At 33.5% G+C, this 17,179-nt stretch overlaps 2 protein-coding genes across 5 annotated transcripts; one reads left to right on the top strand and one right to left on the bottom strand.

Annotated features, from left to right (window-relative positions):
• The first annotated feature begins 267 nt into the window (after nucleotides 1-267).
• tral (LSM14 family protein trailer hitch) lies at nucleotides 268-10,322 on the top strand. Of its 4 annotated transcripts, none has more exons than XM_088205406.1 (7): nucleotides 268-477; nucleotides 3,444-3,755; nucleotides 5,159-5,436; nucleotides 5,514-5,798; nucleotides 5,876-6,018; nucleotides 6,739-6,974; nucleotides 8,894-10,322. In XM_088205406.1, the coding sequence occupies exons 1-7, from the start codon at nucleotides 357-359 to the stop codon at nucleotides 8,899-8,901; spliced, it is 1,383 nt and encodes a 460-aa protein (XP_088061532.1). In that variant the 5' UTR covers nucleotides 268-356; the 3' UTR covers nucleotides 8,902-10,322. The 4 variants fall into 4 exon arrangements, with proteins under 4 accessions (XP_088061532.1, XP_088061531.1, XP_088061530.1 ...); XM_088205405.1 differs by having other exon boundaries at nucleotides 5,849-6,018; XM_088205404.1 differs by having other exon boundaries at nucleotides 3,444-3,848.
• A 1,287-nt stretch (nucleotides 10,323-11,609) lies between these two features.
• On the bottom strand, nucleotides 11,610-16,913 carry LOC148237564 (15-hydroxyprostaglandin dehydrogenase [NAD(+)]-like). Its single transcript, XM_088205407.1, has 6 exons — nucleotides 16,343-16,913; nucleotides 12,616-12,739; nucleotides 12,413-12,519; nucleotides 12,170-12,343; nucleotides 11,949-12,103; nucleotides 11,610-11,874 (listed from the first exon to the last, which is right to left on the bottom strand). Exons 1-6 carry the CDS (start codon nucleotides 16,433-16,435, stop codon nucleotides 11,772-11,774), a joined length of 756 nt encoding a protein of 251 aa, XP_088061533.1. The 5' UTR covers nucleotides 16,436-16,913; the 3' UTR covers nucleotides 11,610-11,771.
• Nucleotides 16,914-17,179: the final 266 nt, after the last annotated feature.

Here is a 17,179-nt window from a genome sequence, read left to right as displayed (position 1 = left end):
ATATTATTATTTCTTACCACTAAACTAGTTTTTTTCAATAACAAATGTTATTAAAAATAAGAAGATAAACAAAAAACAACTTACTGTCTTAAAAATTATAATATCTACTAATATGACTAAGTACTGTACATATTTTGGGCATCCCAATGATTCCCTAATTGACAGCACTTATTATAACGAAAATATTTTCGTAACATTCAACGAACAGTAGCTCTCCATTCGATGTAACGAGCTTGGCCCTCTATAGCGAGCTCGCACTCGGACGCTGCGTGACGTCAGCGACGGCTTTGACGGCGGGCGGCTGCGGAGCGGGAGCTAAAGCAGAGCGGCAGTAATCCGCTCGCATCGGCCCGACTATGGCGGCCGGAATGCCCGAGCTGGGCTCCAAGATCTCGCTCATCTCCAAGGCCGACATCCGATATGAGGGGCGCCTCTTCACCGTCGATCCGCAGGAGTGCACCATCGCCTTGGCCAGCGGTAACACCCCCCGACCCGCACCCGCCCCCTCTAACTCTTTGTGTTTCGCTGCGGAACCCCGTTTCGTAGTCCCTTGGTTCTAAAACCTTTTGCGTCGTTAGCTTGTTGCTCTTTCGTGACGGCCGCCATTGTTTTGCCAGTGGCGTTCCCGCCGGCCGGCCGACGCCGACTTTCATAAAAGAGACAACGTAGGTAAGAATTCGTCTATTTTCTTAGCAGATACTTGTTGACATGTGAACTTTCACGATCAACACTCGCCCATTGGATCGTATTCTCTGTATTTCAGTAACGTTTCACTACTTTACATGATAATGTAATTCGCACGATATGTTCGACCTATTTTACTTTCAAATATGCACTAGAATAGTGATTGTGCAACGCAAATTATTATTATTGGTACAAGTATGCAAAATTTTATTGTTGCTTGAATGTTATTGTTGCACGGATACCATATTTTCAAACACGTCTCGCGAAGATTGATAATTCTCAACTAAAAGTAAGTGTTTTGCTTTTATATTGATTAAATTGATTACTTAAAAACTCAGGGTTTATTTATTCCATTTTTGAGGACTATTATATATTATTCCTTTTGGTGTAAGCTCAGTTTCGCGGAATGTTTCATTTTTTGTCCCACATTCAATACTATTGACGTATGTTCAATAAATGGACCTTTGTGGTGCAAAACAGCTGGTTTTTGTTTAAATTCAGTTTGTGCGGCACCCATTCATCAAGTTTTCTTACTTGATTCAACTAACTCCTTCAGTTGGTTGTTATCAACGGAAGAAGTCATCTACAACCTTCTTTATCTTCAAGACAAACACAATTTTTTTGAAACCACTATTGCTTTGCACTTTTATTCACAGTAGATACATCAAAACTATTGCTTAGTTTACCAGCAGTTTCAGCTGTTTTACCATTTTTAATTCATTATCCCCGGGTTTGATGTTACCAAAAAATGCCTTTTAATATGAATTTCAATATATATATATATATATAAAAATTTCTATGTTTTGATTGAAAGGTAAATTATAAATGTATACATTGCCATCTCTAGAATAAAAGTTAAATATTTATTACGTTCGCTTAATATTTTTATAAGCTTAGATTACATTTATTTTAAACCCTCAGAAATGCATGAATGGGCTGACACAAAAAAACGGCATCAAGCGAAAATGCGTGAACGGACCCTAACGCGTTAACATGAACTGTGAAAAAGCATATAGTATATATATATTTAAGATTCGTTTAGAATTATAGTATTAAGTTATACTATTCAAAGCACACCTCGGAAGTTACATAGTGCTTTTGCTGTTTTTCCCCTGGTCTGTAATGATGACCCCACAAATTTCAACTGAAAACTCGAATAATCACAATGTAGCACACAAACATCTAGTTCGATACCTGTAATTATTTTATCCAAGTAAAATCTGATAAATTTGTCATCATCAGATTCTCAAGGGTTCACATTTGTAAATCATCAATTAACATTCTATTGATTGTATTTTTATATAAGCTTGTTTGCTCTGACACTCAAACTTTCACCATTGCAAACTTGTAGAGTTATATGTAACATACTATTTAGAGAATTAGGTGTGGATGTCTTAAATTTGCTAACGCGCTATTAAATGGTTGAATAGGTACCATCTCCGTCATTATGCACATGGTCAGTTATGAGCTGTTTGTGGATTATACTTTTAACTTTTAGCTCCAACTAGTATAGAACAAAAATATATTGTTCTTATTATTCCCCTTACAGTTGTCAATGCAGAATACAATATCGTTGTTTTCTTGCTTTGAGATACCATTTAAACCAATTAGATAATGCCTTTCATATCTGCAGCTGAATCTTTTCATCTTTTGCGTCTACAAATGCAAGATAAAAATGGAACTGTTACTTTTTAGGGCTGAAAAATACAGCTTCGAGTGCACTAACATAAAAGTAGCGACACTTCCGTGACATGACGAGAATCGTGGCACAATTAACATGCAATGCCACTAAACGTGTGCCAAAACAGTTTGTCAAAAATTTTATTAAGTTAGTAATAATTTACAACTGGTTTCGACATATTTCAAAATATTGACCACTTCCTAACAACACCTTTTAAATATATTAATTCTGCTTTCTGCAATTCAACACGAAATGTTTGTTGTGGTGACATATATGTATTTATAAAACAATTGTGTGCGTCCAGTGTGCTATGAAATTGTAGATTCAGATCGAATTTGAAATATAATTTCTATTCTTATTTTAACCACTTATCGATTACAATACTTTTTTAAAAATGACTAAACCTTATTGCATGGACCCACCTTTTCCTATGCCATATAAAAAGGCTAGGATAATATTTTTGATAAATTTGCTGAATTTTGAAATGAGAATTCACAAAATACAAATTCCCGAGGAAAAGGTTAAGTGTAGTTGGACTTAATTTTTTTTCATAAAAGCGAGAGTGAAAAGTTCATAAATATGTTGAGGAAGATTGTCTAAAGCAATAGCAATCGCTTGTATAGAACTATATCATATTTGCGTTAACACAGTCAGTTCGAGAGCTGTCCATATCATCATTATTCATAATTAAGAAAGATGGCGAATTTGGGTTTACGCGCCCTTACTACACACAATACGGATATACGTTCGATATACTTAACATTACTCTGATTGATTGATAAATATAAAAAATATAGTTGTGATTTTAATTTCTATAAATTTGTTAAAAACTTTTCCCATTTTGACTGAAGTAAAGTTTTCTTCAAAAAAATGCAATTTTACTAGATCAAATTATTATAACTACATCTTAAAAAAATATCGATTGAAATTAGTCCCAAGTTGATTTAATTGTTTGTGTATTGTTATGAACACGAAATCACCGTGATTCCTAATTTATTTTTAACAAAATCCATTTATCTTAAAACTGTTAAATTCTTAAATTTGTGACACTAACTAAAATGTTCTGCTTTCCTTTCAGTTCGTTCCTTCGGAACCGAAGACAGGGAAACCCAGTTCCCTGTGGCGCCCCAGAATCAAGTGTACGACTACATCCTATTTAGGGGTTCTGACATCAAGGACATCAGAGTGCTGAACAATGTGTCTGCGTTACCCAACGATCCGGCCATCATGCAGCTGTCGGTGCCGCCCACCCTGGGGCCAATCGGGGGCGCGCCTTACCAGCAGCCGCAGTTCAGCCATCCGGTCATCGGGGCTGCGCAGTACCCCCAATACCATCCGATGGCGGGTATGCCGCCGACGATGCGCCCCGGGCCTATGGGGAAGCAGCCGAGTGAGTTGCCCCATCAGCCCCAAGTCGAACTACCCCCGCAGCAGATGTTGCCCCCGCAACAGCACCAACTACCGCCACAAGTCAAAGACCAAGGTCCTAAAGTAAACGTATGATTAAATGTCGCTTGGTGGAATGCAGCGCAATTCACTAGTCGCTTCTCGCCGCTTTCAGTTTAAACAATTAATTTATTTATATACATTCACTTTTCATTTTTTATATATGGTTGCGATTAGTTGACATAAATGTTCTTTTTTTTTATTTATTTATTCTGCATGTCTCTGTTTGCCTTATCTGTTTTTAAATGAAGATCTTATGGCAAGAACATGTTTATCGTTTGTCTAGAATGTGGATGAAGAATATGGAAAAGTTAATTGAATTATTTTTAACTTTTTTTTCGTTTATCGTTGGTCTAACTATATAAATCCATATAACTTTTTAGAAAATACATTAATCTTTATATATATTGATACTCAATATATCAAAGTTAATATATTAACAGTACATTTTATTTCATTGTCTTATGTTAAATTTTATTATTAATCTTGTGGTGATATTTTTTGTTAAATGTGTAAATCATCTGATTTATATTTTTGATAAATGCTTCACTAACTATTTATTATCTATACTAGTATTTTTATAGATCAGAATTTATATCCCATTTATTTTTTAGGTTGCAAGATTTTATTGTTCTGTTTTTGTTAAAAATATGATAGTATATTTATATAAAAAAATCTTGAACTACTCTACATCAAATCGACTGTGACTATTCATAATCATTTGAACTTGTGACATAAAATTGAGGGTAGCTAATAAATAATTGATATATAAAAAAATCAGTTGCAACAATAAGTTGATTATATTTGCGAAGTATATCAGTGGCGAGACAGTCGTAATAAAACTGATTGGATTATAGTGTCTTGTGTTATGAGTCACCAAATAATCTATAGTGTAATGTTTGCTCATTTCAGTCATAATATTCTTGTTAACATTTGATCGTAACATTTGTGTATAAATGTCTTCCTACATCAGCTTTGCGTTAAAATTAATGGTGATGGTTATCAGCGATAACAAATATTTAACATTATATGAATCAAATTGAAATATATCTCATTAAAATATTATCAAAATCTAATTGTTACAATTTCTATATGGTTTATAGTGGAATATAGTTTCTTAATAAATAAAAGTAGATTGAAATTAAATATATTTATGTATGATACCAATCGCAAAGTTTGTTTATATAGAAGATAAATACTGCATCAACAACTTGGTCTATTGCTTGTCAGGACGATTGTTTAGAAATCATTTCAATGCATGATTGTATCAAATCATTACATGCTTACTTTATTTTATTATAATAAAATTGTTTTTGTAAATGATAAAAAATTTATTGCTTAAAACAGGCAATATGCTCGAGATGATCGGAGGTGGTTCGCGATCGGAAACGCCTCTGTCGGCCGGCGTGCAAAGGAAAAGTCCCACGATGGAGCAGAGCACTCAGGCCGGCCACGGCCAGCATCAGCAGCACATGGGCGGTCGGCAAAACCAGAAGCATAACGCCGGCAATCAAAACCGACAGCAGAACAACAGACAAGATCACGATAATAAAGATTCGCGCAATCAACAAGACAACAAACAGAACAATAATAGGCCTAGGTCTCGCAACAGGGTCAGCTCCTATGTAAGTCTATAGAATCATGCGATCGATTTTATGCGATTGGAATTAGATTATTTATTACTGTTTGTTCATATTTTCAGAACATAAACCAAAATCAGTTGCACGATCAACAGAACCAAATGGGAAGGCAGAACCAGAACCAAGGTTGGGTTCAGAGAGGCGGACGCGGCGGCGGAAGAGGGCGTGGACGAGGCGGATACAACGGAAGGCCCGGTGGCCAGCAAGGAATGGGCGGCCAGAGGCCTAAGAATATCTTGAAGTTTGAAAACGACTATGATTTCGAGCAAGCCAATACTGAGTTTGACAAGATCCGTACTCAGCTGGCAAAGGTCAAGATCGCCGACGGTGAAAATCCGAAACCAGAGGTAATGTTGTGATCGATAGCTGTCTTTTTATACCGCTTATGTAACGGTAGGGATTGGATCAAATGGGCGTTTTGCAGGCGGAGACTGAGAAGAAAGACGACTCAGGAAACGAGACGGGAGCCGGTGAGCCAGAGCACGAAGAAGATTTGCAGGAGACTGTTAATTGCTATGATAAGACAAAGAGTTTCTTCGACAATATATCGTGCGAGGCAGTGGAAAGGTTTGTATCGTTCTGATAGAAATGATGAACAGTAAAACACTTCCTTTTTCGATCTATTTAGATTTCTATTTACTCTTTCCTGTAAAATTTCTCTTCTGTTTATACTCCTTTATTAGTTCATTGCTTCAGCTCTGTTTATACCTTATGATCAGCATATAAATTTTAACAATTGCTTGGAATGCATTAAATTGAACTTGCTCACATTTTTTCAGACATTTATTAGTGGAGTATATATAATCATTGCTAATAGCCTGCTCTATTACATGACGCCATATTATTTGGTTTGAATCATTATTACTTATATGTAGAAAACCAATTCAGTCCATCATAAAAAATAATTCAAGCTATTTAATGGAATGTGACTAATTCCTCTAATAATCTTACTTACTTTGCCATGTATTATCTGACATAGCGTTGTGTGAATCTTTTAAGAACTCTTATTCGCATTGAGGTTATTTAAAGTGAATGTGAAAATGTATTTAGTAGACAGAACTTAATTCAATGATCTATATAAAAATAATCAAAATCAAATGTGTTTTGTTGTATTAGTAAAGCTCACATGGCATCCAGAATCAAAAAAAGCAGTGTCAATTTAAAATAATACAAAAAAACATTGAATGTGACGGTGGATAGAGCTCTTGCTGGCTTTTTTGCTTTTGGGTGCCTCATGTGTAGAATACGCAAAAATTCCTACACAGATTTAATTGAATATTTCCACAGAGATTGGCGTACGGAGCGCAAGTTGAACTCTGAGACTTTCGGTGTGGCGACTGCCCGGAGGGGCGGATTCCGCGGCCGAGGCTACTGGGGAGGAGGCGGTGGCATGAACTCGGGCTGGCGGGGACAGCCGTGGAGAGGCGGCAACCGAGGCGGAAGGGGTGGCAACCAGCAGTTCCGTCAGCAGAGACAACACCAAGGTCAAAACCAAGTACAACAGACTCCAATTTCTGTGCCTGGTAATTGTTTTTATGCGATTAAAGCAAAAATTCCCATATCCATGATGGTTTTAAACATTTCATTATGATTAAATAATCAAACTGTTACGATATTTGATATTACAGACATCATTGAACAAATTAACTATCGAAACATAAATTATGAGTAATGTGATTACTCATCAAATTGTTATCTAAAGCACCATTTACATAACGTCGTTCAGCTTAATCTGTAAACTGTTAATCTTGATGTAGGACAAAATTAACAAAAGAACATTAAGTTTTTAAAAATCAAATGTTATTAAAGTACATAGTTTACAAATGTTCATATTTTTATAAAAATATTTTCTACTTTTTTATACTATACTTGTATAATATTATAAAAATTTACACCTGATAGCATTCAAATATCATCTTAGGTAAAAAATTGAGATACGTAGTTCACATATTAAACTGGCAATGTGTTCATGCATCAAGTTTCAGTGAAAAATGTTCATGGTGTCGTGTTTTGATAAATGATATTCAATATTAAAAATAAGACTAATTTTGCAATTTATAAAAATCGTAAAATAATCTTATTAGTTAATTGTAATTAGATACTTTACATAAATACATCAGAATCCTACCAACGGTTCTTGTATGTTAGTTTCTCAGATATCAGGAGTGCGAAAGAAGTGTTATACGTGCATCAGAATAATAATTATGTGCCAGAGGCAGTGGCATAGCTAGAGTTTGTGTCGCCCGTGGCGATCCTTAACTTTGCCCCCCTCATTTCTAAAAATCTAACTTAATCCAAGTCTTTATACCCTTATAAATAATGTTTTCAACTTTGGTAAAATATGTTAATGGTTGTCAGACATTTTATAATTTTAGCACATGCTCAACTCAAATAAACGATAGGGAGCTTCTGGTGTAATTTTAACTTTTATCAATTCTAAGAAATTTGACCAAATTTTCAGGCTGGCCAAAAAAAAATTTTCACTGTATTATTTTCACAAATTCAACTTAGTTTTTACTTTTTTAAGAACCACTCTACACAAATGGTCTTTCCATCGCGAAAATGTTGCCCCCAAGCAAGTGGGCCAACATATGCCATTAGCCAGAAGAAATAAGCCCAGGAGTAGGTCAAAGATGATTCTTTGTTGTTTCAAAATTATCCATTGTTCATCCCGAAAGTCCTTGGAGGCCCTTTGCTCTATTAGTTTCTGGTTGTTGGTAAATAACCCAGGCTTCATCTCCAGTAACAATTATTTCTAGTAAGCCACCACCTTCTTCAAAGCACTTCAAAGTACTTTGCAGGCAATTCATATATCGTTCTTTCAATTCTGAAGTCAGTGAGTAGTACTTTTCACACTTCATAGGCAAAGTTGTGTTCCTGGTAACATGATTCAAATCTATCAGGCTATCCCGTTTACTGTCACTCAATGATTTTTCTTCACAAAGCCTTGAACTGTTGTAATGGGCAATCAACACATAAAAACAAATGTGACCGCTGAGAACAAGGCTGAATTAGAATAAATAAAACTGTGTTAATTATAATTGAAATATAAAATTTTAATTTTTTTAGTACATACCTCAAAAATGTATGTTTTCTTAGATTACTACTTCTCCATCACGATACTGGTTCACTTAAGCTATAATATAATTATTAATTTCATTTGTCCTAAAACAAAACTAAGTAACTGAAATTTTTTCTGCTACACTTTATAATCTATTTTTGTATTTTCAAATACCTAATAAGTTGAAGTAAGCAATTTTTGCAAGTATTGCTTATTTTTATATTTTTGCTTTAGAATGGTTGATTTGCTTGCAAATTTTTTTTTCAATATTTTATAGTTTGATGAAAACTAGTCAAGGATATGGTCATTTTTGTACAATTTCTGTAAATATACATATATAATAATTTTCATATTTAATCGCTTTTCTTTATTTAATTTCAGGAAAATAATTTGAAAGAAGAAATGAAAAAGCGATGTAGCGGTAGTGAAAGAACTATTCCTGGGGTTATTACGAGGACACAGTAATGTGTTATTTTTTCAATGTGGTGTAAAAATATTTAGTAGTCAATATTCTTTGTTAACACAATGGTGAGACATTCGCAGGTTTGACGGAATCAAAAATCTAATCGATAATGCTTCTTGTCCGTACCGTATTGTTACGTTATTGGATTTTCGATTCCCAGATCATCTAATATATATTAAAAAAATTGGATATATACATATTAAGTTACTCCATTTAATTTGGCAGTTGGCCTTAGTTTTAAGAGTATTAACTTTACGTTATTGCATTTTTATTTTTCTCTTAATTACGTTTAGATCGTTTGAATTATATACATATATTATAAACTCTTGAAAATGACTGTATTTAAACTCTATCATCCGTATCGAGAATCTCTTGGAACGTCTCTTCCATGTTAGTATTTTTTATTTTGTGTGTTCCATTTGATATACGACTGTAACGTGGAACGTTTTCGAAGGCTGTTCATGTCCCGAATCGCCGCTGCCCTCCAGTGTGTGCTCCGATTGTTGTAATTTCTTCGAGGGAGAAAAACGAACCAATGGTTTAAAACTAATGTAACATAGATTGAATTTGTATTTATTGTTTAGGTTTTTATTTTGTAATTATGCGCATGCGGAGCACGTAATAAATGCACCGTTGTCTGTACGAGCCGTATTCGCCGAGAGTACGCGTACATCTCGTACAGAAGGACAAGCGTTAGGAATAGAAGATGTACGATGATTATAATTACAGATATTTTATTCTGATATCTTAAAAAGTCGATAGTTATTACTATTTTTTTAAATAAAATGGTGATTGTCGGATAGTGATAGTGTAATTGTATATATTCATTGCATCACCATACGCTCTCGACAGTCTTGTATGAGTCGTGAAATTTTCATTTACTTTATCCCGTTCGACTTCTGCGTGCCACCGTCTCTCGACGGTTTGCTATTGCAATTCTACTTATATTTTTCAATCTTTATTTCGATCTTAGATTGTGCAACAATACCCAACTTTAATATATTCCTTTTAAAATGCTAACGCTTCTGCGTCCAGTACGCTGATCCCTCGTATTCGTACTATAGTGTGTTCAAACGACTTTCAATTGGATCTTTGTGTATTTATGATAATATAAAATTGCATAAATATGCTTGTAAATAAGAAGCATACAAATAAAATCATATGGAGAGGGATTAGTGTATTTTATTATTTATCCATTATACTCCATGATAAATTGATTTTAGTTATTTAATTGTTATGTTACATTTTGTAAACGGCTGTAGTGCATGGCGATATACGATGTGATAAATCGTTCATAATGTGATCGGAAAAACATTATTGCGACAAAATAAATAAAGTTGAAATTTATCAATGATTTCATTTTAACCTTTCTTCATCCTTCACACTGAGCCGTGATTCCCATTGTCAGTCCTGAAGTTAATTATTTGTTTATACTTTACCTTCCACATATTGACAAATAAATATACAGAGTAACGTTGCCCCCCTTTGACATATGGTGAACCAAAATTATACCTCGCCTATAAGAAAGCATTACTTGATCGCTCTCCCGGTTTTTAGTAAATTTAAGTTTATGTCGGTAGCAACTATTCTTAGTAAGCCATCACAATTTTTCAAAGCGACCTAAAAGTACCATAAATCATCATAGTTTCAGGTAGGGCTTCGAGGATGCTCGGCTTTGTTATTTGGAGCGTGGGTTATTTTAACAATTTATTGGCGATTCGCATTCAGTATGATACGTTACCTCATATGGCTCGAATATGACTCCATTGTCTCAAATCTCAGTGAGACAGAAGTGCTCATTGTTAGAAAGAATTCAGAAGAAATGTCATATCATATTTGTATTCTAGTGCCTTTTTTCTAAATGCACTGGAATACAATTCTTTGCATTCTTGAAGTTACTGAGGAATTGTGTTGGCAATCTATCGATGCTCGGTGGCTTTCAACTGCAAGTTATAAGGAGTCGCGATTGTGTTCCTGAGGTTCGGACATGTGTCATTTATAAACGAATTTGCAGAGGCTAACGTAAATAAGCCCTGTGCAGATTTCGCCTAGGTCTTATTCTTGAAGGTCAATGTTCGAGAACGCTCTTCTTATAAGAGGCATCCAGCTTCACAAATGAGCCTGCTAGACACATGGATGTTTTCTGCGATAACTATGAGGAGCTGTAACAATTTTTGTGAAGTGGTGTATGCCACTATCATTTTTTTAAATATTTTTATTTTACTGTATTGTATAAAGGCCATAATGACGTATTGGGAAAATCTATAAAATCATAATAAATAAATTAACACATTGGTGTGCTGTGCTGATCCATAGCTAATTTACAAAAGTGTGGCTATTTCATTCTGTTACTCGGCGCTTTTTCTTCACTGTCTGACCTGGTCGGATGGTGTTACAGAATTTTCTTGGCCACTCATACACTTGTTGAAATAACAAACATGTGTCACCATACTAGACTTTTTTATTAATGAATTTAAATGAGCTTTTATACTTCACTACTCAAAAAACGAATGTGTTGTAACATAAAAGTATATGTTACACTGCTGACAATCTAGCGGCGTTTTGAAGTCACATATAGCTTTTTGTCATTATGAAAAGGGGAAGGATCACTCCATACAATGACATTAAAACACGTTTTTACTTATCAGGTGTATTTTATAATACTACCATAATAATAATAAATGTATATAAATATCAGTAAAAATCAAGCACGCTGCATTCATCGTAAATGAAAAATATAAAAAGCTACAACCACATGTATTGTAAAACTTATATGTACACAATCGCATTCATTCATCAGTGGTGTTCTTTTGGCGGTTGGTTGTTTTCAACGATCCAAACGCTCCCGCTCTTCGCTTTCAGCAATACCTCAATCAGAGACTTTCCGACGTGAGAGGCCCTAAAACAAAATGTATTCTTGTTTAAACAAAACATAACTTTAATCTATGTGTTACTATTATAATTAGGACTTACGGTTGTGTTTTGCAATCTGCAATATCTCGTTGCCAAGCGCCTTCAAACTCCGTTGACATGAGCTGCTTGCGAATATCTTTAACAAGAGCCGTGTCCGTCACCGACGGACACAATGTTATCGTTCTCACACCGGTCAAACCGACATGATAAGAATCCTGAAATTATATGTAGTTAAAAAATTAATTTATGATCACCTAATATTATTATATTTGCTATAATACCCCGTAAGATTTCGTCAATCCTGCCACGGCAAATTGAGTCGCAGTGTATATTGGAGTTGCGACCTGAGGTTTAACGCAAGCCGTACCGGCTATATTCACCAGTGTACCGCCTCTGCCGCTGCGGTTCTTTCCCATGAAGCGGTAGGCTAATAAAGTTCCTCTGATTACACCGTTCTGGAAGTTATTGTTATTTTTAGTAATTTATTTGAAAGGTGGGTGGAGAACGCTTCATACAACTCCTACCAGATTGACGTCGACCTCCAATTCCCAAAATCGATCGTTCATTACTCCCGCGTTGTTGATTACTATGTCTAAACCTCCGAACACTTTCATCGTCATTGAGAACGATTCTGAATTTGATAAAAATGAAAATTTCAATAACTTAGTATTTATAAGTAAAATATTTATGTCAAATATACTAAGAAAGAACATATAAAGATTTTTACCTTCAAATTGAGGATAGTCTGTGACGTCACATTGGCAAAATAACACATTTTTCTTTCCGTATTTTGCCGCCAGTTCATCAGCAGCTTGCTCTCCATTATCACTGTCGATATCACACATAGATACCTGAAAGAATAAATAAACTTAAATCTTATTGATTTATCTATAGGTCAGAAAATAACTATTGGCTTCGCTAAATTGGAATGTAGGCAATCGTCATTAACAATATTCCAATGACGGTTCTTAGGAACCAAATTTCAGTTTGGTTCAAAGAAGAAAAATGTGTACTGTTGATAAGTTGGATCATTAACTCCAACAGTTATGATATAAAATTATGACTGCTGAATGATTAGAAGCTGTAGGAAAATCGTATTGATTTTTAAACAAATCGAGCTTTTAAATGCAATTTAGAAACAGGAGTTTGGAGTATTATTAGCATTCAGCATTGGATGTGTTCCCAAGACTTGCTGGAAAAACACTGTCCTCTTTCCGTTTGCAAGAACGTATATGTCTGAATCTTAATTCAGTTCATTAGGAAGGCATTGCATTTTATGTTTGTGATTATAATTATATATATTTTCTAGTTACTCAATTTATATTTGCACTTCATGCACAGTTTGTCTTTTGTTCAATTTTTGTCTAGAATATGTTTGGAACCCCTGCTTTTGATAGTTTGATACTTTTTCTAATTAAATAAATTTATTATATTTAGTATTATGTTAGATGATTCTGATTTAGATTATTTAATATTGACAATTTAATAAAAGTAATTTATTTAAAAAAAAATGAGATATCATCATCCATTAGAAAATAAAATCTGTACAATATAATTTTTTAAATTTTAATAAAATCTGAGCTAATTTAATCATGCAATGATTTATTATTTTTATGTGATATTTTACATTAATAAAATATCACATAAAAAAGAATAAATCATTGCACGATTAAATTAGCTGAGATTTTTTTAAAATTGTACAGATTTTCTATGCTCATCCAAACCGTAGTTTTTGAGGAAATAACCTTATAGATATTTACCTTCGTTTTATTATAAATTTATATTGTTCTAGTCTAAAATAATTTATATCTCGCAACAAAGATAAAGTAACTCGATTTACAAGTAAAATTCCATGATGATTTTATCCGAACCATTAGTTTTTCCCTACGAAGCTTAGTATTAAAGATATACTACAATATTTGAAATAAATTCAAAGGTAATTTTTGCGCTTCAGATTATATTAAAAATAAATTAAATTCTCTGATTTATTTTTCATCGCAATGATATATCTACTGCTTTTTGTCATAGTTGTTTTTATTACTTTTATGGCTACTTTGTTAGAATTATATTTCATAACTATTTTTGCCAAAAATAATATTTTTTTTAAATAATATAATACAATAACAGTCGATTACAAACGAAAAAAATTCATCTAAATGATGCAAATGCGATACTGACCAATATAAAAAAATACTGGAGGAAAATTTATTCATAACAGTAACAAAAATTATAATTTTTTTCAACAAAAAAAAAACGGAAGATTATTTTTTTATATCCTTTTTTACAAAGAAAAATCTAGGATCATACATTTTTGGGCTTCAAACAAGTTCGAAATATACTATCTACATATGTTGTGTATTTGGTCAAGATAAAAGGAATTCTGTCGAATATTTCTATGAATATAAAATTGGCAACTAATTAAATGAGCATTTTTTCTCCAGTAATTTTTAAACGAAACGGTTTAATATGGTTAGTTAATAATTATAAATGATCATAAACGATCAATCTTTTTTTGATTAATGGTTATACAATTATTTTTTCATTACAATAATACTTAAATTCATGTTTTATTTCAAATGAATATATGTATTTTAGTTGATAAATGTTCAATAACCAACTACTGTCAAAATATAACTACCATTTAATATAAAAAATAATAATTACTAACCGTTTAATTAAACTAATAACCAAAATTACTAACAATAAATCATAGTATGAAATCACGTATCTTTGTGGTAAAAATAGTATATTTAAATTTTAGTTTTATTTTATGCAACATGATAGGCGTTATCCCAATGTGTTACAATGGCTTAAAACAAGCAACAAATACTATGCAGTTAAACATAGACTGAAATCAGTGACATAAATATCATTACTTATAAATTTATTTTTATTATTCATCCGTGAAATTAGGAAAATTTAAGAAAACCTGATGTATGATGATCGATTTGAATTATAAATCACGTTCTGTTTTACATATAAAAGTGTAGTATGAGGTAAGCACCTGGCACTCTTGGTAATTGAAAGAGCAGCAAAAGATAATTTAAATTAAAAGTCTTCCTGTTAATTAGTACAGTTAGAGGAGTATGATGGATAGAGATCTTTGACAATTGATTTAAATCAGTGGTGTGTGGGGCTGGAACGCACCGGAACGATTTTTAAAAAGTGCATCAAAACCGAATTTTGACCAATAGGAAAGCGCAAAAAACAATTATCACTTCTTAGAAGTAAAAAATCCACGTCAAAAGCAATAAAACCGTGTCGGCGTCATCGCAGAGTAATGTAAAATTACCCTTTTTTAATTTATAATGGAAGGTTTTTTTATGGTTTGAGTCGCTTTTAAACGAATTAACTAAATACACTGTGTCTGTCGTAATTTTCTGCCTATAATCCAATGACTCATAATGAATTATGCCTTTTATATTCCACCAAATGCATAACATTATCATATGGGGGTATAATCCTGTTCTCGGGGTTGTAATTGATTGATTGGCATCAAACCACTGTCTTTTTCGTCGTGTGTTAAAGTAAAAGATCCACGTTTCATCATCAGGAACAATTCGAAAAATAAATCTTTCTGTTCTAGTATCATTAATTATTGGCATATTGAGATTCGCTGCAGGAGGGTTTTCTCAGACAATTTATGAGATACCCATATTTTGCAAATTAACAACTTTCGACACGTTGAGCTTTTGTGTAGGCTTCTGTATCGTTAATCTCGTACCTGCTTTGATGGCAACCCTAATATCCTCACTAATAACCCTTAATGAGATATTTAATGGCAAAATTTCCGGAACGCAATTTTTAGAATCACATTTGACACTTTCTAAATTTAATGATGTTTGTAACTGCTATTGTTGCATTATGACCGAGTTGAAACTTATAAAGCATAATATAGCTTAACTGAAATTATTTTATCTCTACTGCCATTTTTAATTTAAGGTTGAAAATATTGAAACATAAAAATATCCTGTTACAAAACAGCAAAAAAATAGTGAAATTATTGTTAATTTAGAAAAAGTTGTACCTTTTTGCAAATGTAAGAGAAAAAACGCAAACATGATATAAACTGCATTAGTCACACAACGACACTGAATTCTATCAATTCTTGATTGGAGTACATCGACCAGTATGAATATAATAAAAAAAATTCAAAATAAATAAAAACTATATTTTTTAGTAAATAATTAATTGCAAACATATTATACAAAATATTAAGTCAGTATTAGAGATAAGTATGTGCGTATATTAATATTTAATTTTAATAGTAAATATACTATATTTTTAATTATTTTCCTCTAGCATTAATCGACATTAAGCAATTATTATTTAATAATTATTTTTTCAAAGTAATAAATTAATAATAGCAACATTGCAATTGCTCATGCGTACTACGCTTTAAGTCTCTTAAATTGTTTATAAACAATAGCGAACGAGTAAGAAATCGATCAAACCTTGACACCATGTTTCAGCAACTCCTCGCAGAAGCTGAGACCGATGCCGGCCGCTCCCCCAGTGACGAGAGCGACTTTCCCCTTCACGTCCATGTCGGTCGCCGTCTTGACTCCGTGTGCTTGAACACCGTCTCGAGTTACGAATGTCCTTGCGCTATAGCAAAGACATTAAAAATTCAAAGAGGAAGAGAAACTGGAGAGCGGACGCGAACCGTTCGCGCTCCGACCGCGCCCTTGTCCGACCGAGGGGTGGCATGACGAGTTTCCCTCATCCCTATATTTAGTACAGGGGGTGGTGTCAGGACACCCACCCCCGCTTTAAACACTTGCGCACATCCTTGCGGTTAAATTTAACCACATACAAAAGTCAACGTTTCTATTAGTTACGTATCAACATTGCTGAAAATCTAGCCGATTGATTCTAACATAGCATTTGCTTATTTAAAATGCTTCATGTTATGTAAATTTATTTATTTTTTATTGAAAGTTTCCATAATAGTGGTGTGAGGGACCCTTGAGAGAGTTTCGCTTTCCATTGAGCCTGTTGCAGTGAAAGCAAATTTTGCAGTAGGGTGGGAGACGGTGGGTCGATAACGCATGCGCAATAGTGCAAAACAAGCAAATAAAAAAAGCTTTTTGAACGCGTATTTATGCATCTGGATCGCTGAAAGTAGTGAGATTACATATCTGTTTTTAATAAATGTGAATTTTCGGCATTCCTTAGTGTAAATTAGCAAATAAGATAATACTTCAATTGTTTATGTTAATAACTTTTTAAAGCCCATTTGTAAAACGGATGTTAAGAAACGTACTTTAATGCAATTGTAGTTCAGAAAA

Source organism: Plectrocnemia conspersa, unplaced genomic scaffold, assembly GCF_051122295.1.
Source record: "Plectrocnemia conspersa isolate PC_06_02 unplaced genomic scaffold, ASM5112229v1 ptg000002l, whole genome shotgun sequence".
NCBI lineage: Eukaryota > Metazoa > Arthropoda > Insecta > Trichoptera > Polycentropodidae > Plectrocnemia > Plectrocnemia conspersa.
This window is presented reverse-complemented; position numbering and strand designations above follow the sequence as displayed.

Bases quoted from the DNA above. Each gene is read 5' to 3' on its own strand.
- LOC148237564 (XM_088205407.1), bottom strand. From the start codon at position 16,435: ATGGACGTGAAGGGGAAAGTCGCTCTCGTCACTGGGGGAGCGGCCGGC. The intron at 12,740-16,342 runs GTTTGATCGATT...TTATTCTTTCAG, and splicing joins TGCTGAAACATGGTGTCAAG to GTATCTATGTGTGATATCGA. The intron at 12,104-12,169 runs GTATTATAGCAA...ATATAATTTCAG, and splicing joins GATTGACGAAATCTTACGGG to GATTCTTATCATGTCGGTTT.
- tral (XM_088205403.1), top strand. From the start codon at position 357: ATGGCGGCCGGAATGCCCGAGCTGGGCTCCAAGATCTCGCTCATCTCC. The intron at 3,849-5,158 runs GTCCTAAAGTAA...TGCTTAAAACAG, and splicing joins GCCACAAGTCAAAGACCAAG to GCAATATGCTCGAGATGATC. The intron at 5,437-5,513 runs GTAAGTCTATAG...TCATATTTTCAG, and splicing joins GCAACAGGGTCAGCTCCTAT to AACATAAACCAAAATCAGTT.